The sequence below is a fragment of the Fulmarus glacialis genome, unplaced genomic scaffold, assembly GCF_000690835.1.
Source record: "Fulmarus glacialis isolate BGI_N327 unplaced genomic scaffold, ASM69083v1 scaffold24352, whole genome shotgun sequence".
Classification (NCBI taxonomy): domain Eukaryota; kingdom Metazoa; phylum Chordata; class Aves; order Procellariiformes; family Procellariidae; genus Fulmarus; species Fulmarus glacialis.
The window spans coordinates 63047-87665 of record NW_009197790.1 but is presented as its reverse complement, the minus strand read 5'-3'; the positions used below and the strand labels follow the sequence as shown (position 1 = coordinate 87665).

The 24619-nt window shown below is 35.7% G+C and overlaps 3 protein-coding genes across 3 annotated transcripts in view; 1 reads left to right on the top strand and 2 right to left on the bottom strand.

Moving 5' to 3' along the window:
- LOC104073032 (peripheral plasma membrane protein CASK-like) overlaps positions 1-24619 on the top strand; it is a gene marked incomplete at its 5' end in the record, with an annotated part of 94208 nt that overhangs the window by 9072 nt on the left and 60517 nt on the right. The window contains 1 exon segment of the mRNA XM_009572679.1: positions 18405-18507. Within this exon segment, the coding sequence (XP_009570974.1) occupies positions 18405-18507 (103 nt within the window).
- On the bottom strand, positions 461-1495 carry GPR82 (G protein-coupled receptor 82). The gene has a single exon (XM_009572677.1). It carries the CDS (start codon positions 1493-1495, stop codon positions 461-463), a length of 1035 nt encoding a protein of 344 aa, XP_009570972.1.
- Positions 13588-14730, bottom strand: GPR34 (G protein-coupled receptor 34). Its single transcript, XM_009572676.1, has one exon. It carries the CDS (start codon positions 14728-14730, stop codon positions 13588-13590), a length of 1143 nt encoding a protein of 380 aa, XP_009570971.1.

The following is a 24619-nucleotide window of genomic DNA, read 5'->3' as shown; positions in this document are numbered from 1 at the left end:
GCATGCTTCCTTAAGCCTTTGATAGGTGGTTCAGCCATTCCAGAGAAAATGTCTGTGCTTTGGTCAGTCTTTTTTACAAAGGAAACCTGTGTCCAAAACCTGGGACTCGTTTATTGATAATAAAAGAGAACTGGGTTCTCAACTTCAGCCTAGTTTCTGCCTTCTTCCTTGATTATTTAGGTAGAAAACACTGTCCATAGGTCAAATGTAAAATGTCTTTTGCATTGCATGGATAGAGGGGTATTACGCAGTTCAATGTATCAATCACTTGGATTCATTTGGATATACACATCGGATTTATTACGGCTAATGTTGATGTAGCAAGCATGATAATTTAAAAAAAAATACAAGTAGTATGTTATCATTTTATTTAAATATTTACCATTTCATATCAAAGTCTGGTTATAGTTAAAATCAGTTTATTGTTCCTTATATTCTACTAAAATCTTTCCGTATTCCTTCACATTTCGGGAGTCTCTTCGGTGAAAATATCAGCTTTACGTTTGTGGTGTTCTGGTGTGGATTTTGTAAACAGGCCATACAGACTTTTCTTAAATGTTTTATCTAGCAGAAGGGTTATAACTGGATCTAAACTACTCTTAGCAGCAGCAAGACAAGTAAGGAAATTTTTAATTTCCACTAGATAGTTTAACCTTGGGCAGTCGTCATTTGTAAGCAGTACATAAAAAATTGGCCTAAAAATATGATATGGAAGAAAGCAGACAGTTAGTATCATCTGGATGACAAGAATGTTTCTTTTCACTGTTCTGTAAATTAGATGTTTTTCTCCAATACAGGTATTTTTTTGTATTTTACTCAGATGTCTGGTAAGAGAATAGTATGACAACAAAACCGTCATAAAAGATACAAAAAAACATGCAGTGGCAAGAGAAGCTGCAATCATTGTGGTAAATTCACCAGCTTCTACCCTGATGTTGTAGCATCTGTGAAATTCTTCCATAGCCTTTGCCTGAACATTATATGTTATAGCTATTACCGTTATGCAGAGCACAGTGAGCCATATGATGATGCACAAATATTTAGCAAATTTTGGCTGACGAAACTTTTCAAGTACACATCTGTTAAAGTTTTTGTTAACTGCTTGAGAGTATTGTGCATCACTGTTTTTCTTCAGTGTTGCATACTGACTTAGAGCAGTTGAACATAAAATTATAATCGTAACATACATGCTGACGTGCATAATGAGAGTCCCAAGGTGATATGCTATTCTGCATGCTACAGAGTTATAAGTCCATTGGTACCCTCTTGCAAAATACGCAGCCAGAAAAGGCATAGTGCTACATACGAGTAAATTTGCAGTGACAAGGTTTACCACGTAGATGTATTGTGTTCTTTTTGTGGGTGCTTGCCTTGAAAATATCCAGGCAGCAAGAATATTTCCAAAACTTCCAGCAGGAAATAGGAAAGAGTAGATGACTGGTAGGGCTACAGTAGTAGCTAACGATGGCTGAAGAAGACATGTTGAATTTCTCATTTATGCCGGTATTTCTTGAATGAATGTTCAGACCTGAAACACAATTAAAAGAATTATTCTTCTGTAATGTGCATCTAACATCTCTTTTATTTTTCGCTCTTATTTTAACTGTTCCTTTTTCTCCCCTTTTTCAGTGTTACTAACTGCTGTTTGTCCTCTGGGGTTATCATCTTGAGTTTGCGTGAAGTTACTGTTTCAGTGTTCTCTTCCACTGAGATTTTGTGGCTGATGTTAAACCCCAAAGATTTTACATGCATAGAATCTAATAAAATAAATGAGGAAACAGAAGGTTCAAGCTAGGGTCTGACGACAATTTGTGTGGTCTTGGTTTATTTCTCAATCTTCTGGAACATCTGTAACCTACTTTGGAAACCACTTCTAGACTATTTTAAGTTAAATAAGCAAAATAAGTGCAAAGTATTACTTGAATTGCAGAAATGCAGAAGGCTATCCTGTACCTCCATTTAAGTACAAATTAAACTGTATAATGCAGGAATCTGGTTAGATGCATTTATTTTGTGCTGATGTCTGTATCTAATGCTCCTTTGTTCAGAGCTCTAATCTTAGATGTACATTTTGCATAAACAATTCAGTGTGTATTTTTAAACATACAAAATGGTTGTTGAAAACTGCAATATATTTTTTCCAAGTTCAGTTTTCAATCTTTTCTCAATTTCCAGACTGCAAATAAGAAATCAAAGATCTATACAATGACTACATATAAAAACTGACATTTCAGCTTACTAACCTGTAGTGAAGAGAGATTTTCTTGTACGGATACTATTTTAGTGAAGTGTATCCTAGTTAGCTTTTGTTCCATATAAGAGCATATGGAAAAAATTAACAGATTTAAAACTTACAGACTGATAATAATTTTTTTTTTGAAACAGCTGTAAGCAAATGAACTCAGATACCAAAGAGGATTCTGTGTAGCTATGATAAAAAGTCCAGACACCAAGTTGATTAGATAGCAAAAAATTGTAAAAGTAATATTTTAAAATTATGCTGTAGGCCATGTTTGACAACTTGCAAATTAAACTAACTTTCATAGCTGTTGCATTTTAGTGTACACTAAATCCCGCATGGATTGTTGAACTACAATGTATTAAATTCTTTTATTACAATGAGTTAAATTCACAAAGTAATTGTTGAATTCAGTCATTTAGAAGTCTAATGATCGTTTTTGTGTCAATGCCCAAATTTTGTCAGGTGAAACAACAGAATAGTAGTTTTAAGCTTACCTATGCAAGCTGCAGGCACCTTCCTTTGCAGAGAGGAAGTTTTTCTGTCTGATGTCCTTTTTATCTCCACTGCTGCAATGAAAAGGATGATACTTGAATCTGGAAAGTACGGTTAAGGACAATATCTTTCTGACATAAGTAGGTTTTCAGAACGTACACTTTTCTTTTACAGTGTCAAGCGGCTAGGCATTTAAAGTTCAGACAAGATGATATCTGTCCAAAAAAGACTTTGCAGTTAGGTCAGGATGCAGCTCCATTAGAGAAATAAAAAGAATGAGATAGTGTGGAAGAGTGATTGTAACAGTCCTTTGGTCGCGTAGGTATGGCACAGAAACACCTTACAATCCTTTATATAGTGCTTTCCTCTTTTGGGGGGTGGAGGGATTGTTACTGTCATTCTCTTTAGGACTGCCCACTTTCCAGAATGGGGGGGCGGGGGAAAGTTGCTATTTTATGCATGAAAACTTGTATTTTCAATGACATTTAACTGTTCTTCAGCTCCAAAAGCTATCACAAAGCTGACTGTCTATTCCTGAAGCCCACATGCAATAATACTGTATCCATGTCTGTCCTCATATGGGTGACCAAATAAACACCCCTCCTATGTCTAATCAGGTGGTGGATGGTGTGGAAGCAATTTACAGCTGATGCGTTCTAGGCATCAGTTGGGGTAAATCGACTCTGTGTCCAAGAAATACAGTATTTTATACAAATCATCCAGAATTGTGCACAGGACAGTTTCTTTCCTCCACAGGAAAGGTTTGATCACAGATCAGTCAAACTCTGTTTAGCTCTGCAGAGCTTGAGACCTTTGAATTTCCTTCTGTCTGATACATCTGTGGTTGTCAGATACGGCTTTTCAACAGCTATAAGTAAGTTCCTTTATGAGAACAGAGGAGATACCATATAAAAACTTCTGCAATTTTGGTAATGTTCTTGTTTTGTTAGTTTCAATTTATGTTTAAACATACACTGTGAGAATCACCTCAGTGATCTACTATCAATTTTATTGTTCAGTCTCATTCATAATTTTACTTTTTTTTTTTTTTTTACTAAAATGTTAGACATGTATGCTGGCCTCCTATTTAGACTACATAGTTGATCCCATTTAAGATTAAATTTAAGTGAGGGAAACTTGCTGTGAAGTATTAGTAATTAGTTTGTAGTGCTGTAATTAGTTTGCATGTACTTTAATTCTTGCTCCTGTTAGATTTAGTTATACCTTGTTTTTATTTTTTTGACTTTTGAATGTATTAAAATTTGTTCTAACAGAAAGAGTCTTGTATTAGTTAAATATTTAATAGTCTCTTAAGTAGTCTTAGAAGTCCTTGTTACTGTGGTGTTCCATCCAGGTTTAGATACAAGAATGCATATCCTGAAAATTTGCTAAGAGGAGACATGCCAAAAAATGGTGTGAGCAATTCCAGTTAGCAGGGGTTTTTCTAATTATTATTATTCGGTTGGTTATTAACTGTAGCCTGTAGTGCTTATAATTCAATGACCATAACTCTTGCTGTAGGAAGAGATAATGCTACATTTTTTTCTGAATTATTGTATGATAATAGATTATTATAGTGAATTACAGTCTCTCAGACTTCATTTTGAAATTGATTGGTGAGATGAGTAACAAAGAAATGGGATATTATAAGTTTAAAAAAAAAAAAAAACACCCCAAAAAATTACAGTTACAGCTGGTTCTAAGCTGTAGTAAGCACCTTCATTATTCTTTTTGTGTACTATTTCCATTCACCTAGCTTATAAGTGCATATTTTATCTAAAATATATTTGATGATATTCAAATGGTACAAGGGCATCTTTTATGCGATTCACTCTTAAGTTCTTCATAATGACCTTCATGTGCATTCTTCACCTCAATTATTTATATTTTCTGTACTCTTAAACCATGCTCACTTTCTAATTTATACATCTTACTAGAGTTTATATGCCGGTAAGCAGCATATGTTGCATTTTGCCATTGTATGCAGACAATTTATTTTGTGGTCCAAAAGCACAAAACCAGGGAAAATTCCCTGTGGTGAAAGATACTTCAGTCAACCATTTATAATTCATACCTAGCATGTTATGTAATATAATCCTATATGACAGAGTGATCCAGTTGGAGGCTGCCTGGCCACTTCCTCTCCCCTCCACCTGCTTGAGAAGATAGAAGACAGCCCAGTCAAACTCGTATCTCCTTGTGCCTGTCACAAACCAAATGGAGAACTGGACTGTTCCTGCTGTACAACAGAGTATATAATGTGTTGGCAGCAGTTGCTCCTTGTAGGATGGAAGAAGGCAGCAGCTCAGTTACCTCTGGCTCGTGTAGCAGTCCTGGCTCTCTCTGTGCTGTGGAAGGCCCAAGAGATGCACTCAGTCTCTGCATGTTGAAGGATGGAAGGCAACTGCTGAGGATAGGGCACAGAAAAGTGTGCAACTCTGGGTATGGCTACTGAGGATGAATAATACTGAATAAATGTATAGCATGCATCAAATGTGCAGCAGCCTTTAACTTGAGATTTAATTTCATGTACTTGGAATTTGATCTACTGTATGGCATTTAATACCAAGATAAGTCTCTAAGATGCACTGGCTACTACACAAGTGCAATCCCTATTTGCTTTCAAAAAAAAATTATTTACCAAGTAGCTTGCCTAAAACTTTGACTTTTGGTGCTTGGTTTTGTTGGGGATTTTTTTCCGTAAACATTAAAATTGAGATTTTTTTTGACTGGATAAACTCTTAAGACAGACACACTACGCGATAACCATTTTCAGTTGGATATCTGTATCAGGAGAGTTGTTGCAGAGCACCATGGTTCTTCTCTGCCTGCTTATCAGCTTTCTGTGCAGGGGTGACCCAGTGTGTGCGCAGCTCTTCTCCTGACTTGACATAATGAGGATTTTAGCTATAGTCAGTGTATGTATTTAATATTGTAAGAAGTGCTCATCAAAGCAAAATCATCTAAGCTCATGTTTAAATCTCCTGCAGTTGAGTCGAGCACTATGCTGAATCAGTGAAGATAAAATATTTGGCAGGTTTGAGCTGGGTCTGTGTTTGCTGTTCACTGATGATTTCTTTTCAGCAGTTTTAGAACTGCCCTTGTGGTTCAGCAAAATAGACCCAGAATGAAAGTTCTTGTGTTGTTTGATGAATTACAAGTGTATGCAGTATAACTCTGTGGCATCCTTAGACATATAGAAATGGGGATATATTGCACTCATAGGTTCAATTCTTTGGTTGTCATAAAATATGCAAAGTTAAGTGTTTCACAGGCTCCAGGTAGTTGTTTTACATAGGCAAAACACAAGCCAAACAATGTCTTTTAGGCAGGAAAACTTAGCTTGAAGTTGACAGCACTAACAAAAACAATTTTCCAACATTTTTATACTTCAGGTCTTTAATGCAAAATACTTTGTATTTTTTCCCCAATGATGTTCTTTGTGCAGCTCCCAGAGGTCTCTTTAACTGTATTTGCTTCCAAAAAAACCAGTGGCTGTGTATTGGTTGTGGTGATTTTTACTTTTAACTTCAAGAATCAGTTTTTAACGTGAAAACTGTATTGATCATCATAGTCAAATAGGAAGCTTTCTCTGTGTTTTTCTGCATCATACTATAATTTATGGGGTTTTAAGTTAAATATGTTTGTGTATAACAGCTTTTTGGCCTTTCCAGGTTCTTCTTAAGCTTCTGTGAAAACATAAAATTAATAAAACAAAATTAAAACCTAAACCATGGCAGTAAAAGCAAAACTGATACTTAAAAGGTAGATTCTGTTGGCTGCAAGATGGGGAGTTCTGGCTGTGAAATGAATTCCTTGCTGATAAAGAACATTTCAATATCCCCTGACAAAAATGATCCTGTCTTTTCATTAGACTTTTAATTTGTTGTTGACTGTGCTTGTGTTAACATCTTTACCTAGTGAGAATTTTTGTGAAAGGAATAGCAAGAATATTTCTGTTTTTAAAGCACAGTCATTTATATCTGTGGTTGGAGTGTTCTATGAAGAAGCTGGCCTTGCTGTGTAATAAGTGCAAAGGTGTACTACCCCTCTCTGCATGCAAACTTAAAGGAACCAGGACTTACCATTTACAGACAAAAACAAGATAACTTTTAAAAGTACCATATACCAGAATATATTATCATGGTATATTTTAAATAATTGATTCAGCTTGTTAAAACATAGGCTTATAAGTAAACCCTAGCTTTTTTTTCTCCTCATTTTATTTCTCATTTTGCAGTACTATGATACACGATTAGCCATTTCTCTGCCATTCGTGTTCTTATTTCTACACTTCCCACTCTGATTGTGCAGTTTGAATGTTAAACCTTTTTCCAGCTTCGTCCCTTCCCCCCCAGTTATTCTCACTCTCATGATGTCTGTGAACAACTTCTGTGCAAGGCTTTTTCCTACCTATTCACTTTACAGGCAGTGAATGGTGACAGCTTTGTAGCGCTTTCTCCATTCTCTTCGATTCCACAGAGCCCTCAGTAGTTGGGATTTTGTGTAAGGGATGGAAAAAAGGCTGGCAGAAGGTTCCCAGTGCTACAGAGAATACGTTGGAAATATATTTTGGATTGGTGGAACATTATCAATGGGTTCTTTTTCTCTCCACACTTTATTTGTACTGCGCAACACAACTCCCTCCTCTCCACCCTGATTCTATATGTGCCTTCAGAGGGAGCATTAACTAAAGCGTCCATATGTGAATTTTCCAGTTCCAGGAGTCATGTGACTCTCAATTGTTTATCAGTGATGCAAGTTGCACTCCTCTTTTATGGTTTCATTGAGTGATGTTGTGAGGGAAGTTGTTCAATTAAATTTTTCCATGTTGTGTTATCAAAACAATTGACACTTGTCTGCCTTCATGAAAAATACCGATTTGCAGGTTAAAACCGTAATTACAGTTAATTACAGTAACTTTAAAATGAAAGTTGGTGTTGTGGTTTAACCCTGGTAGGCAGGTAAGCCCCACACAGCCGCTCGCTCACTCCCCCTCGGTGGGATGGGGAAGAGAATCGGAAGGGTAAAAGTGCAAAAACTTGTTTATGATTTCTGTCTCTTCCCCCTCCTGTTCTTGTGGCTGCTCCGCTGCAGAACAGGCTGCTGCTTCTGATGCTCCCTCCTGTTCCCTCTAACACGCTCTGGTCAAATCCGTTGTTCTCTCGAACCCTTTGAGCCCCGTGTTGGGTGCCAGAAAGGGTTGTTGTGGTTTAATCTCAGTAGGCAGCTACGCCCCACACAGCTGCTTGCTTACTCCCCCTCCAGTGGGCTGGGGGGGAGAATTGATAGCGTAGAAGTGAGAAAACTCATGGTTTGAGATAAAGAGAGTTTAGTAAAAAAAAAAAAAAAAAAAAAAAAAAAAAAAAAAAAAGAAAAACAAAACCAAGAAAAACAAGTGATGCAAAAAAACCCCAATTGCTCACCACCAGCTGACCAATGCCCAGCCAGTTCCTGTGAAATGGCAGCTCTGGTAAATTTGCTCCCTGGCTTTTATTGCTAAGCATGACGTCATATGGTATGGAATACCCCTTTGGTCAGTTGGGGTCAGCTGTCCCAGCTGTGTCCCCTCCCACCTTCTTGTGCACCCCCAGCCTCCTCGCTGGTGGGGTGGTGTGGGAAGCAGAAAAGGCCTTGACTCTGTGTAAGCACTGCTCAGCAGTAACTAAAACATCCCTGTGTTATCAACACTGTTTTCAGCACAAGTCCAAAACACAGCCCCATACTAGCTACTATGAAGAAAATAACTCTACCCCAGCCAAAACCAATACAATTGTTTACTCAGACCAGGTACACTATAATGTGTTTATGATTCAAGTTATAAACTCGTATCTGGCAAACAGTTTTGTTTCTTGGCTTATGTTTTCCATTCATTTTAAGGAATATATGTATGACAACATAGCTATTAACGTATTTGTCAAGTCTGAAAGGTACGGAAGTGACTAGCCAGAATGTATACTTTATACGCGTTTTGTAACTAGTATTTATTCTAAATGAAGAATATGTGTTCCTTTTTACATAGTGAAAAAGAGATGACATTTTGGTACACCAGCTAAAAAGAGATGACATTTTGGTACACCAGCTGAAATTGAGGATGTCTGTAGATTTGGATAAAGAAGGAAAATGAGGTTCATGCAGGTTATGTGGAGATGTGCATTGAGTTAGCCTCTACCTACAGAAAGAAGAATAAATAGAATGATATTCATGTTGAAATTCAGCTGAAGACTCAACTAATTGCTATAGTTGGCCCTGATAGTACTTAGGAAGCACGGCTAAGACGAGAAGTAAGAGACACTATTAAAGTGTCATTTGACACTTACTGACCATTATATGGTCATTTGACGTGTCACAGTGTAACTTTCAGCAGACCTCCCAAGATGCTTCAGGATTGTTTGCCCTTCAGTAATACTGATTTGCAGAACCTGGCATTTTACCCTCAAATTTGGGAAAATTGCTTGGAGAAAAAAAAATGTAAGGATCAAATATCTTTTAAAAATAGTAAAGATACCTGCTTTTGGGGTTTGGTCAGTAGTAATTGTTTCTTACATGACAGCGCTGTCTAGTTTCAAATGCCTTTCTGAGCCAGTTGATACATCCAGCCTTTAACATCTTGAAGCACTGATTTACATAGTTGTGGAAATCCATAAGTATTTTCACTTGTCTGGTTGCTTTTTGGGGTTGTTTTTTTTTGTTCTAATTGCTACTCCCTTAATGTCACACTCTGACAAAGATCATGTAGTCATACGTGTTCCCCTCTTCTGTGTGATACCTGCCGTTATAGACTTGTTGTGCTCCCTTTCAGATTTTCATTTCTGAGCTGAAGAGTTGGATTTATTTAATGTAGTCTCTATAGAGTCTGTATCATATAAATTATACAATAGCACAATGATGAATTCTCAAGTTTTTTCCTCCTAATTTTAACAGTCTGTTTGTTCTTTTATTGCTGTTGGGCAGAAAGTTATATCTTGAACTTTTTTTAGGTTTGACTACCCTGAATAATTGTGTGTTGTTTGAAAACTTTGTCATCTCCTTACTCTCACTCATTCCAGATTGTAGTGTTAAACATGTTCGTAAATGTATCTATTTGCAGATTCTTGGGGAATATCATGAAGAAAAAAGACTATGTATTTTTAAGCTTTCTTTCTGATTTTTAACCAGTTCTAAAACAAGAATTAACATCTAACATCCTAGGGTTTCTTAGAGCCTTTAGTAAGCGATTTGCTGAAGTCCAAGTACACGTATCACCTTTATCCCAGTGCTTCTCAGCAATTCCAGAGAGGTCCTCTGTTACTGATTTTCTGGTACACGGCTTCCCTCAAACAAATCTATTCACTTTTCCCTAGGTACCTTGTACACCCAAGCTTGCCTAATTTTATTTGTCTTTATAGGTGGTATGGATTTCCCTAATACGAACATTAGACTGTAGCTCCTGAAATCTCTTTAAAAGATTTGGGTTATATTTGCTGTTTGTGTACAGAGGCTGGTTTAAGCGATAGATTAGCCTGTATTGAAATGCTTTTGAAACATTTTTAATGTGTAGCGTGTAGCCTGGGAAAGTGTTACTCTTCGGTATTTCGTCCAAAATGTTTTTTTCTGAAACGTTGTCTGCTGATACTGTGCATGGCTTCCTTGGTGCTCCTTCTCTACAATCTGTAAGGAGTGGCTGTCATGTAGAACACATCTGATCAATGCAAATAGGTATGGGTGTTTAAGGCTTTCTTCTTGAAGAAAATACTGACTAGATTTCACTGTTAAAATCATTAAAAACAAAAAAGCCCATGGAATACTATTCACATGATGGACCAGAATCTTGAACTTGTACTGCAAGACTGTTTTCCTGTTGTCGTTTTATGTATTTAGTTGCTTACAGAATAATATTATAGTAACCAAGTAAACGTTACATAATTTACAAAAGCATGCCCAGAATACTAAGGTGGTCTGGTTTTTGTCCTGTGGAACACATTTCTATTTGCCTTTGGCTCTTAAAGTCAACTTAATTTGTAGCATTGAAGCTCTGTACTATTACTCGTTCTTCTGAAGAGATCTGATTCTATTTTTGCAGTTGTGCAGTGTCCATGAATTGCAATCCTTGTAAATGAAAATTCTGGTTTAACCGGAACACTTTCTTCAAAAGAACTTTAGAATTCAACTTTTGATCAAGCCTCACCGTGTTGTTCGTGTCCGTCCTGTCCAGTGTTCCCCACCCCACCCCAGACCCGTGATAACTGTCATCAATCAGCTACTCACAGTAGAAGAAATATAGGCAAAGAAAGAATCATGAGATAGTGTATATATCTTGTGAAATGATGGTTTATAAACTCTACTAGATTTACCAGAGTTGATGTAACTGTGTAGAACTACTATACTGCATAGGAGAATTGCAGAGGACAAGGAACTTGCTATTCCTTGCACTGTACAAATACAGAGCCAATAACATATAATAGGATGACAGGATGATAGATAGAAGATCATGAAAAAATATAACACAATTATTGCGAGACTCAATTATTGTACAGATATCTTAATTGTATGCTGAAATGTTTAAGAAAAAATGCAGTTACGGTCATACTTTTATGAAAATTACATGTTTGTAGGAATCTCTGTCTTGAAGATTCTCTCTCTTTAAACATTGTTTAAAAAAAAAAATATTACACTGGCTAGTCGTTGTAATTTGTTTAACGTGTTTATACCCAGTTTCACCAAAACTGAATGAAGTAAAATCACATAAAAATTAAACCAAGTTTATATCTAGCAGAGGTGAAGTGTTGTGTTTACTTTGTTCTATAAGTTTTATGAGTAGCTTCTGTAAAACCAGAATATTGTACCAAATTAGTAAAAATCCGCAAGTTTTGACACAGATTTGGCATAAAAAGTCATATGATCCATCAGAGAAGTTACTGGTAGTCGTATTAAAACCAACTTCTTTACACCAGCTTACTTGAGCAATATTGCTTGTATGTGTTCATAAGGATAATAAATCCTTATTTTATGGAGCTTAACATCTAGTGTCTAATTTGTTCACCTTTCTAGCCTGTCATGCCAGACATTTAAGTTGTTCTTCGTATAACTGCCTCTTTACTCATCTTTGGTCTAACAACCCCCACCTTCAGCCTCCTTTTTTTTTTAAACAATTTTACAGTTTGAAATTTTTGTTTGTGCATAAATACATAAACCTGTTTGGTTTTAATCTGAGAATATAGTTGTATCTATGGGACACTGTTGTTACATTGCTATTTACATAGCATCAGAAATTATCAAGATGTAGTGGTTTAACCCCAGCCGGCAGCTAAGCCCCACACAGCTGTTCACTCACTGCCCCCCAGTGGGATGGAGGAGAGAATCGGAAGGGTAAAAGTGAGAAGACTCGTGGGTTGAGATAAAGACAATTTAATAGGTAAAGCAAAAGCTGTGCACGCAAGCAAAGCAAAACGAGGGATTCATTCACTTCTTCCCATCGGCAGGCAGGGGTTCAGCCATCTCCAGGAAAGCAGGGCTCCATCACACATAATGGTTACTTGGGAAGACAAACACCATCACTTTGAACGTCGTCCCCCCCCCTTCCTTCTTCTTCCCCAGCTTTATATGCTGAGCATGACGTCATATGGTCATGACCCCAACTCTGGTCAGCTGGGGTCAGCTGTCCCGGCTGTGTCCCCTCCCAACTGCTTGTGCACCCCCAGCCTCCTCGCTGGTGGGGTGGGGTGAGGAGCAGAAAAGGCCTTGACTCTGTGTAAGCACTGCTCAGCAGTAACTAAAACATCCCTGTGTTATCATCAACTCTGTTTTCAGCACAAATCCAAAACGTAGCCCCATGCTAGCTACTGTGAAGAAAATTAACTCTACCCCAGCCAAAACCAGCACACAAGATTATTTTAATCACGTGAAAAGAGAAGGTCTGTGCCAGGGAGGAAGCGTGCAGCTGAAATGCTTGGCTTTGGAAATCTGTAACCAGACCAGTGACTGAGCCGGAGCAGAGATCAGAGCTGATGCGTCAGGTGTTCACGAGAGCTAATTTTTCTGTTCTGCTCTCTATGCTCAGTTCTGTGAGTTTATTTTCCTTGTTGAACTACTTTGTGTAGCTGCATTCATCAAATTTGTCAGAGTTTGAAGGAAATCTTAGGTAACTGAAAATACCCGTATGTCATCGCTCCTTTTTTAATTTCTAACTTTCCAAAAGCATTGCTTACTTTTCCTCAGATGTTCAACCTTGACATTCATTAAAATGTTGAAAATATAATAAGGGGCTTAGGAGGTTTGAATATTTTAATTTTGCTGTTTAATAAAACTAAGTGTATTTTGTGGAATTATAACTGAATTAATGGCAGTCATATTCTTCACCTTATTTTTAAGCCACATATGCTGCTAAATTCTGAAATATTTTCTTGGAAAAAATAGTTCTATAAACATAGTTAAAATGCTGATCTCTTTGAAACCTATTAAAACAGAGAAGTACATAAAATCTGTAATGGTTTATATAGCTCTTTTGAATAGGACACAATTTACTTTTTGCAAAATTCATCTATTATTTACATACACAAGTTGGTAATATTAATGTCTATATATAAGATTCCTTATACAAGTTCAAACCACTACAGGGAAATCTCCGTAAACAGTTAGTGTTCTAGTTAGTCCAACAGAGAATGTCTGAGAACTTCCTGTTTTGTTTTCTTGGATAAACAAGAGCAAAATGCTTCTGAAAAGTAACTTCTCATTTTCACAAACAGAAGTAAGACTTCTCATTTTTTGACAGGAAGAAAGAGGCAGGATTAGTAGCTGTACAATATTGCCTTTGTACATCTTAAATTGATGTCCTGGAGTGACAGAGAGAAACTAGTATCCATTCATTTAAAAAATCAAATCAGACACTTCTTCTTTAAAGAACTTGAGTGGGGAGTAGTAGTAGAGAATCGCTCTTGTGTATATTGTCCAAGTTTTATTTCTGAAGTGCTTTCCAGAGTTAGGCCTGAATCTCCATGAAGTCTTCTGCAAATAAGTTGGAATACAGTCTTACGGACACTTCTGGACATTAGAAAATACATAACTGGGTCTAAGCAGCTGTTAAAAGATGAAAATATGAGCATCGCCTCATTGCATTTGTGAATGATTTCCTTCCAATAACAAGATGGATTTTGTAACTGTGATGTAATGTAGACAAATCGGAACACATGGTAAGGAACAAAGCAGATGGTGAAAATAATGAGTACAATGAAGGAATTCCTTGCTGTCTGGGTGTATTTTCCTGCGTTGGGAAAATTTGCTCTTTTCTTTGAAATTTTCAGAAGGTTCTTGGCAATTTTAACATATGAAAGTATCAAAAGGAAAAAAACTATCCAAAAAATGATTACAATAATATAATTTAAAATTGCTTCTGTCTTTGCATTCTGTTTATTTCGGTAATGAAAGCACATAGTAGAATTGCTGTCCTCACTCTTAAAGAAAGATGGTGCAACTACTATTATAAATCCTGTTAGTGCAAGTGCCCACACCATGCAACAAATATGTATACTTCGTGTAGTAGTTAACATTTTAGGACACTTCACAGACTTATTTATTTTTACATAACGATCTAGACTAATTAGTCCCAACAGAACTATGCTAATATACATGTTCATATAAAATAGAGTTCCTACAATCTTGCATAAAATTGGTCCAAACATCCAGGTGTTTTTGTTAACATGATAGAGTATTCGGAAGGGGAGACAGAAGATCAGCAGAAGGTCTGCAATGGCTACATTTAGCAAGTAAACTTGGATAGAATTCCTTTTCTGATGAATGCACAGGAAAGCAAACAGGGCTATAATATTTCCAACCAATCCAACAACAAAAATAATAGAGTAAAAAACTATCAAAGCAAGTGACAGTGAGTTGTCGTCTAAGGGACAACTGGCATTGTTTTGAATTTCTGAGGCATTTATGGCTGGGTTAGTTTGGTTACTCCAGAAGACTTCCCTGTATGGCAGAATGGTCAGTAAATCAGCTGAAGCTGCAGCCATCATTTGTGAAGATTTTTTTAGTAGTTCTGTAGGGATGCAAAGAGAAATTTTAAGAATTAGATCACCATGGGACCATTTTCACGTATTTGCTTGCTTTATTGCATACAGTCTTATGTGATATAAACATAAAAGGCAATAACTGAAAAAAGTAAATGCACCAAAGTATCGCTGTAGCTGAGTAGAAGAAGGACTTTCAGCTGGATATCATGATACAATGTAAGTCTACAATAATTGGTTCCCTGTTTTTCTTCGCGTAAAGTAGGCAACAGCAGATGGTACAGAGCACTCACACAGATAACTATTTTTGTAATTACATCTTTATTACTGCCTTGTATTGTTTTAAAAATCAACTATTATGTTTTGCTGCAAATTTTAGAAATTAAATTTTTTTGTCTTATCTATAAGTACAAATAATTTTTTTAGGGCCTGACGTTAGAATTAGTCTTTCTGACACAGTAAACTTTTTAATTAAGATGCAAAAAAAGCTAAGTGAAGTATTCTCGGTGTTGATACAAAGTACATAGAGATATATCAAAACAATTCTAAGCTCATCAGTATTAATTTTGAATAAGTACCTAGGATCTCTTGCATGCAAGTCACTGGCTTTCAGTTAGAAAAGCAATTGTCAATTAATATTTATTTGGCTATGTAATCTGTTATAAGTAACACCATGAGTCGGTACTATTACAGTAGCTTGGTTTTAATAATTTATATCTTCATATAAATTTAAGTATTTTTTCCTTTTCTTGACTGTTCAAAAATCAACATTATGCAAAGAAACTAATATATGCCAGAAACCACATTAATACAGTAACAGATTGTTTTCACATCTTCCTTGTTTTCATTGTTTTCCTTGTTTTCATTTCGAAGTTTTTGATTTCACTAAGCTTATTTTTGACCAGGAAGGTACAATCTGGAAGATAAAAGTCATCTTTGACCAAAGAAGGAAAATGAAAAAAGGGTGTGGTTAGGGGAGTAGAATCACAATGAGCTGTTTAGAGAGATGGTTAAGTCTGATTAGTAATGATACAACTTCTGTCTTCAATTTGTATGTCATAGCGATACAAGATTCCATAAATAAGTTTATTTAATTTTTTTTTTAAAGGGGTAAGTTTTTTTCCCTAATCTCACAAAAACTTCAGAATTGGTTTTGGTACTCTGATCTTAGTTGTCTAACAACAGTAATAGGAAAAAAACAACAACAAAATTTGCATGCTAGGTCTTAAAAATGCAAATTTACATTTAAATGTATGATATAGCTACAGCAGTGAAAATGGCAGCATTTTAGGTAAAATTCTTAGTAAGACCTAAAGTACATACAGAATCTGAATTATTGAGAGGACAGTCTAAAATATTTTAACATCCTATGTTGGCTGATCTTAAAATTGCATTTAATTTGTACAGTATGTTAGCAGTTTTAAAAATATTTCTGTTTTCATATTTGGCATTTATATTGTCAGGGCAAGAAGTAATTTTAAAAGCTTGTTTAAAAAACCATGATGCTTTCAAATGCATCTTGAAACCTATATACTACTATAATTTCTTCTTTATGTTGCTTTTCTATAAAAATGCTTGACATTGTGACTTGCGTAAGTAGTGACAAGTTTTATGTCAATGAGACAGAGAAAAATTAATTACACTGCAGATACACTAGAAACATAACTTTTAGCTATCATAAGTTTTGTCATCTGTAAGCAAGCAGGCATGCTTAAACATAGGTATGTTTAAGAAAGGGTTTGAAGGTCAGTAGTACCTTTGCAGTTAAGAGAAATTTTAATAGAAATTTGTTTTACTATAGCTTAAATATAAAAGAAGCCACTTACCATTTATATATTGAGAACTTCTGCTGATTTTCAAAACTGCTGGTGAAGACAGGGAGGAGTAACATGCAAGTCCTCTTATTAGAAAGCTAAAGGACCAGCTTCTCTATGAAAGTGATGAGAATCAGCTGACGCAGTACAATTACCAACAAGGGGAAGTTTAACTAGTTTTGCAACTGTTTTTTTAAAGATATTTTTAACTAGCAAAACTTAGTCTATTGATAAGATCAATTTTCCTGTTAATTTGGGCTTTGCTGGGAGAGGTTCTATAATAAAGTTTTCTCTGAGTTTCACTTTGAATTGGAGATTTGGGGTTTTTTTCTCAGAAACTTTGTTTCTGGTGAGCAGTGTCAGTGGCTTCCTTTTTGGATGACAATTATGTTGATACAGCCTGTGTCTTTTTAATACTGTTGTGGAAATAGTATCACTTTTTCAAATGTAGGGTGAAGAGAAATCATCACAGTGAAACGGTACATTTTGCTTCTATTGGTGTAGTTCTCCCATCTACCTTCTTCCTTGCCTGGGGTTAGAAATTTGAGGTTGATCTTTTTCACTCAAATGACAGCGATGAGAGAATGTGAAAGTGCCCAAAGTGTGCAGCTTAACATTAATAAGGCAGAAGTGAAATACAATATTCAGAGATAATACCACCTGGTAACACTCTTTTAAAGAGGAGGTAAGGGATTGAAAATTACATTTGTAAATTGCAAATTTATAAATGGATTCTAGAAGTCCTGATAGAAGTTAGCTTAAATTTAATGATCATCTCAAGAACATTGTCTTGACTTAGTATTCTCCTTAGCATTTGAAATGAGAATTTCCATGTTAGCTTTCTTAATATATCATCTGTTTAGGAATCAAGCTTTTATGGGGTTCTGAAGATGGTAAACAGGCTATGCATTCTTACTTGAAGGTGCTTGTCCTCATACACTTGAAACTTTTTAAAAGAAAACATGGGTGGTTACAGATGATGACTTTACAGGTAGTCAGATTGTGCTTGTTGTAGCTCCTTTGCACGATTTTGAGTTCCTAGTTTTGTAATTTAAGCAGTAATGTATTCTCAAGCAGCAGTATACAAATTTGACATTCTTCCTGTTAAATAATGTGGTTTGAGGCTTTGAGTAAATGCAGGATGTCACTCTATATTAAATGAAATAGTTTGGCTACATGTATTAAATACTAAAATGTATTCTAATAGATTTTGTCTGTATGTTGCTTCCTCTTACAGCAGTCAGTATCCATCCAAATTGCTCTATAATACTATTCCATTTTTATACATTACATCTCACTCTTATTGGTGGAAAGACTGTGCCTGGAATCCAGTTTAGAAACCTAAACAATTTCCCCCCTCACTGGAATATTTATTAGAAACATCACAGGGATGTTCCTTTTCTTTTCTGCAGTTGGAAAGTAATCAGTGAATTCTGTGATTAAGGCTCAAAACGGTGTTTTATGTTGTCTGTGTCAAGGATAAGATCCCACAAAGTGTATCATAGGCAGGATGTTTCTGCTGGAGAATTGAAACGTTGTAAGGCTAAAGGATGAAAGGTAAAAGAAAAAGTAATACCAGGTAAGAAATTATAGGTGTTAATTTTTATCTCCATTTTATTCACTTTGTGTTCCTTGCGAGTTCTGTTAAGTCTTGAAATGATTTTGCTGTGCCTGGGGCATTTGAAAGGGAAGCCAGTGAAGAGGGAGGAGTCCATGCCAGAAAAAAAAAAATCTGAAATTAAGAAATTCTTTCCAAAAATCCCAAAGATTCTAGCTTCTGTTTGCAAATTTATGAAAATAAGTTCTAAAATGCAAATTGTATTTCTCAAATAATATAATAATTTGTCTGGGTTTTTGTCTTTTCAGCCACACTGTGTACTGCTTGCCTCAAAAGAGAATTCAGCCCCAGTAAAGCTTGGTGGCTTCGGGGTAGCAATTCAGTTAGGAGAGTCTGGGCTAGTTGCTGGAGGTAAGAAATTTTCCTTTGAAGTTATGTAATATTATGCATGTTGTGCTGCAGAGTTCTGTTCTTCTGACACAGCCTGGCCTACAAAACAAAAATAATCCTTCACTAAAGACTTTATTACCATTATAAATGCACACAGTTAATCTAAATTGCTAGAAGAATGTAACATTGTTGTGCATACATATACTGAGTATTAAATCCCTCTGAATGTTACTCAGCAGGAGCTTACACTGGTTTGATCAAAATAAAATTGAAAAAAAGCAAAAAATTTTCCATTTTAATACAATATTTGGCATAATTCTTCCATGCTTGATAAAGCAAATCAAGTAAAAACGCTATCAGTATTGAAATGTACGTCAAAGCAATTGAGTAAGGACTTACTACAGCATTCTCAATGTTTCCTATGTTTCTTAGGCAATTTCTGTCAGAATGCCGCACTGTTGAATAGCAAAATCTTACTAGTTTTCACATGTGATTCTTTTCTGTGTTTTAATATTTCATTGTAAGTATGGCATAAGACATCAATATCTTGACACGTATGTATATTTTTTGACTAAGTGTGTTTTGTTTTCTGTGGATTTTATTCCCTCTAGCTGCCTTCCATATTGTTCCAGACAATAGGGTTATGCTTTAATCAGCCTGCACAGATGAAGACCCAATCAATTTTCTGATGCTTTCGTTGCCAGAGTAGGAGACCACAACAAAATATTTTGTTAGTTTTAATTTTTTTTCTTCAAAACTAGTAACTTCCTCTCAGTACCATGCTTCTTCAAAAACTCAGATTTCCTAATCTAATTACTTAAAGGTCTGTGTCAATTTGGCTTTTGTATGATCTTTAAAATAAAAAGCAAATCCAATATAAGCATACCAACAGCTTCCATTCTCTTCCAGATATCGCTAATACCCTGGAAATATCCAGGTATCTTATTACCTAGAGACCTAGATATATCTTTTCAAAGAAAATATCCATTCAGTTAAGCTGCTGTTGTTTCCTTAATAAAAAGGTCACTCTTTTCTTTACTTTTCCTGTGTTTCTCAATTTTTTTGTACCTCAGCCACTGCTTTTTTTAGTGATAGTTCCTACACTTTTGTTTATGATTCTCTCATTTTTCGTCTTTATATTCTCACTGAGCAACTTTATCCATTTCTTCTGTTTCAGCTACTCTTCTGGAGGTAGTCAGATACAGTGTGCTTTCTTTCAGACTTCTAGCTGTCTCGCAAGAAACCTCAAGTTCAACATGGAAAAAAAATCCTGCATTTTTCCCCAAATTTGTCATGTCTTTCCTCTCCTGTTACCATTCACTGTTCTGTGATCCCTCTCATCATTCATGTGTTCAGCCTCCATGCAGTTATCAGTACTGGTCTGGTCTTCCCTTTTCTATGCAAAAATGTTTTCACTCCTTTCTGGTTCTGTTTGCAGTACTTACATAAGCTTCTTTCTTAAGCTGCATCAGTATAATATTTCTCTGTATCTGTATCTTTTGCTTCATCCATCTCAACTTCTGCCCTATCGGTATGCCTTCGTATTTTTTTTTTCCCCTCTCTCTCAACTGTCATTTCCAATTTGTAGCCTTTTCGTTAGCACTTGTTACTTTCAGCTTCAAATTCCGCTCGCTTTCAGGGATACCCAGAGTAATTCACTTCATTTATATACTATGGAAGGTCTCAGTTCTACTACTTGTTTCAAGCTTTCTCTTTAACAGACTCCTTATCTCTTTTTTCTCATCTTCCATTTCAGTCTTTATACCACAAACTACATCTGTTATCTGGCAATTCTTTTCCCTTCCAGAGTCCTACCTGAAGGCATATTACTAGACAGTCCCCTACACAGCACTTGCAAGACTTTTTCTTCAGCTTTACAGTATCACACCATATGTGTTATATGAAAGTTAACAATACTGTCTATTTGAACTACTACTATTTGGGCTACAAATTTCTTGTAAAAAATTATTTATCTACATATTTGTTTAAGTAAGTTATTCATATGCCCTATGGATAAGTTTTGTTTTGTAATAATAGTAATAAATTACAGGTACTACTTATTTCTCAATTGTCTCCTAAATGAAATAGAAACCCTGCTTATAGAGAAGTTTTAGCAGTATAATAACCAACCTGTTCACTTTCACGTTCTTTTTCTAATTTTTAGTAAAAAACATTGATTCAGCTTAACATAGTCAATTATTTCCCTTTCAGCATGGCAATTCCTGTGTTTGGTGGTTAACACATCAAAAAGAAATTCTCTATTAAATAAGAGCTATTATGGCATTAAGGTTCTCTTACTGACAGTAAAGCCCCCTGTATTTCTAACCCATTTCAGTGCTCAGTACACCTTAAAATTTTTACAATACTGAAAACACACTGCCTTATACTTACAGAAAGTGCAATACTTATTAATCTTTCTGTATCTAGGAAATGTGTATTACCACGATACCCTAGCAGATTATACTCATTACTAGTGTAAATCCCTATGTAGATGACCCAGGTGTTCAAGAACAGAAATCTTTTCTCTTTATTTATTTTATGTTGCTTGGAGTAGTTTATCTTTTAAACCAGAAAAGAACAGCTTTCCTTTAGAAAAAGCATGTCAACATTGAAAGTAATGTAACTGTAGTAAAGTTCAACTGATAAGACTCTTCCCTTAATCTTGCATAAAAACCCAGCCATTATGCAAAAGCTCTTCAATATCTATGGTGATCACTCTCTTTTGTGGTAGTATTTTTCTCTTAAAATAGGAGTTGCTATATCTAAAACATTCAGGGGTTACCAATGTTCTAAAATTTTTTTCTTACTTTCATGCATTTGCGTTTGTCCCATTTTGCTTACCTTTTTACATTGACACACCTGTGCCTGACAAGACCAGATTGTGTGTAGCCCAGGAGAACACAAATAGAAGGGAATTTTCTCTCTCAGTGTCTTGGAAGCCTGCCTTCTAGGGTACAGCTTTTGCTTTGTTTGGGACTACAGAATTTTTTTAACTTAACAAAAGACATCTCTCTTCCAGTGTGCGTAAATTTTTTGGGGGGAGAAAGGGGATTTTTATAATAAAGTTAAACTAAGTCCCAGGTATTTAAAGTAGACCAGTCCCAATCTTTTGATATAAGTCCAAAGATAGACTTATGTTGTTTAGAAGGATTATAACTACAGTGTTCTTTCAAGCAGATAGAGGGTTATTTAACAGAAGTGTAAGGGAGCTCATGATAACAAGCTATGACATCATACATGTCATTTACAAAAATCTCTGTGGAATAGATTTTAGGAACATGACTGTATTTTATCTGCTAACAACCCAGTGGAGTTTATTTTTAAGGGTATTTAATTATTATTAAGTAAGTACAAAAAAAAGGACATAGCCATAACTCATTTTTCATAAGACCAGAAAGGGAAATGTAAGGAAATACTTTTTGTTCCGCTATGTTTGCCCATAAGCTGCAATGCAATGAATAAGAGGCGTGTGTCATCTTCTGAGTTACAAGAAATTGTTTTCATGAGATACGAAACTCTGAAGGTCTCTTCTTGCAGTTCTTATGATCAGAAGTGGAAAATTTTGCGAAGTGTATTCATTTGAAGCATTGAAGTAGGTACTTTAAGATGGAATTCGGGCAGTATACACAGTAGTTACAGATCATCATAATTTATAAGTGAATTCTTTTATGGAACAGGATGTAGACGGGAAACAGTCCATGTTGCATGGTTATGATGCAGCTGGAGTAGTGGAACCTCTGGGAAGTCAGTGACTTAATAGAGCAATCTCACATTATGATCTCTGTCTTCTTCCTTGGACAATTTTTCTTTCAGAAAGTGGTATGAATTGTCACAATATTTTCTTAAGTAAAAGTGACATCAGATTTATCAGATATCAAATATCTTGGATGCTAAATCTTGGGATTTTTAGCTAGTATATGGTATAAAAGTCTGAACAAACAGAAGCCATTGAGTCCACAAGTCCTCCACTTAATCTACTTATTTTCTCCTGGTTTCAACTAGTGCAAAATAAGATAACTGTATAAACCTAAATGGTATGAGGTTCTATACTAACTGTCAAGTCTTATCTATGGATAGTTAACTGCTTTTCACTTTTTACCTTTAGCAGCAAAATGTCACAGGTACCATGACGCTAATCCAGTCCAGTATCAATTTTTATGTATTATTAGTTAGCTCCCGTAAGGTGCTTCAGAATCCTATAGTAATCTTCAGGTACCCTAACACAACCGTCATCATCTTACTGGAAAACATCTTGTATGTTCTTAATAGAAATACAGCACATAAATATCAAGTGTTCTTCGTTCTTCGTCAACTAGCCTTTTAGACTTAGTACAAAAATAGCAAAGAAAGGCATTACCATAAATTTCCCTGCAAATAAGACTATGGAATTGGAGAGGGGGGTGTGAATCTTTTAAGTTCCTTATTTTTGTTTTGTTCCCATCAGTGTAAAAATGATCATAGAATCATAGAATGGTTTGGGTTGGAAGGGACCTTTAAAGGTCATCTAGTCTAACCCCCCTGCCATGGGCAGGGACATCTTCAACTAGATCAGGTTGCTCAGAGCCCCTTCCAACCTGACCTTGAATGTTTCCAGGGATGGGGCATCTACAACCTCTCTGGGCAACCTGTGCCAGTGTTTCACCAAACTGGATCTTCTTGGTGGTTTTATAAACCCCAGTTTAAAAATTACATTTTTGAAATTTTTTTTTTACACTGCATAGACTTTTTTTCCTTTTCATCATCAGTGTCTGAATGATATAGCAAATCTTTTTTTTGTTTTCCAAGGAGAGGTAAATGTTTGTAAGCTGAGGTCCTACACTAGCATTCTTCTTTCACTTAAATGGTAGTGTTTCTTTCCTCTGCAAAGCAAGAGCACTATTTCACTATGTATTTTTTTTTTTCCTGAAAAATAAAAAAATGTAAGCCTCTTCAAAGCTTTGCCTCTGATAGACTTTGTTTTATTTAAAAGATACAACCGTGGTTTACTGTCTCTCACAAATTCCACTTCACATCTGGGTCGATTTGAGAGTGTTCACAGGAGGCTAATGTGTTTAAAAGTCAATTTAGGTTTACTTCCTCCATCATATTTTTATGGCTGAAAAGGCCATTGAATCAATTATTATAATTTGTCTGGTTAACATTTCATCTTTGCTTTGTTTGTTTTCTGGACACTAATATTCAGTTGTCCAGTTGTCTGCTGATGCATAACACATAGAGTCCTTAACTGTATTTTTGGCTGGTGGTGTAACTTTTGCTGTTTTTTCTTTTTTTTTTTTTTTTTAATTCTATTCATCTTCTCTGTACACCTGCTTTAACCATCTCTATTGTCTGGAGTAATGTGGAAAGGAATTAAAAGTAGTGAAGTATTGACTGATCTCATCTGCTGTGTGTGATTCTTCGATTCCTTCCACATTATTCTGGACATCCCACTCTTTTAGAAACTCCTTAATTTATGAACATATTTCTTATTACACTATTGTGAGAGGTCAGATGGTGATGTTTATTAGTACCTCACATTTTTTTCCTAAAAATTATTTGTTCCAGTTGTTTCCTTATACATCGTTCAGATACTACTGCTGTTGAAAGACTCTCCTTCTGATATCTTGGTCATCAATCCCCTGCCTTAGGGATGACAAAATCTGATTGGGTCTCTGTATATACTCTTCTTCTTGTGGAAAGCATAGCCCTATTGTCTGGAATAATATGGAAAGAGTCATAGAAACTAAATTATCAAAGGTAAGTAAAAGTTTATCTTTAGTGCTTGTGAATGATATCAGGTTGGCAACACCTGAAGACTGAAGCTCTCTATTTATCCATAGGAAAAATCAGCAAAATTAGCAACTTTATAAATTTCCAGACTACCAACATGCCTCATAACTGGCTGATAAGAATTACCTCTAAAAATAAGATGTCTAATGTCTGTACCTATTCAGGCATTGAGTGCTTCCTAAATCAGCAAACACTTTGATGTAGTCATTTGTTTACAAGTAATTGGATGAAGGCAAGTCTCACATTGAATACATACCACTGCTGAGTCTTCATATAGTGATAATTTTCAGTTAACGCTACTCTAGAACAGATAAGAAGAACCTAGAAGCATAGACAGAAAATTGATTCCAGTCTTCCATATGAT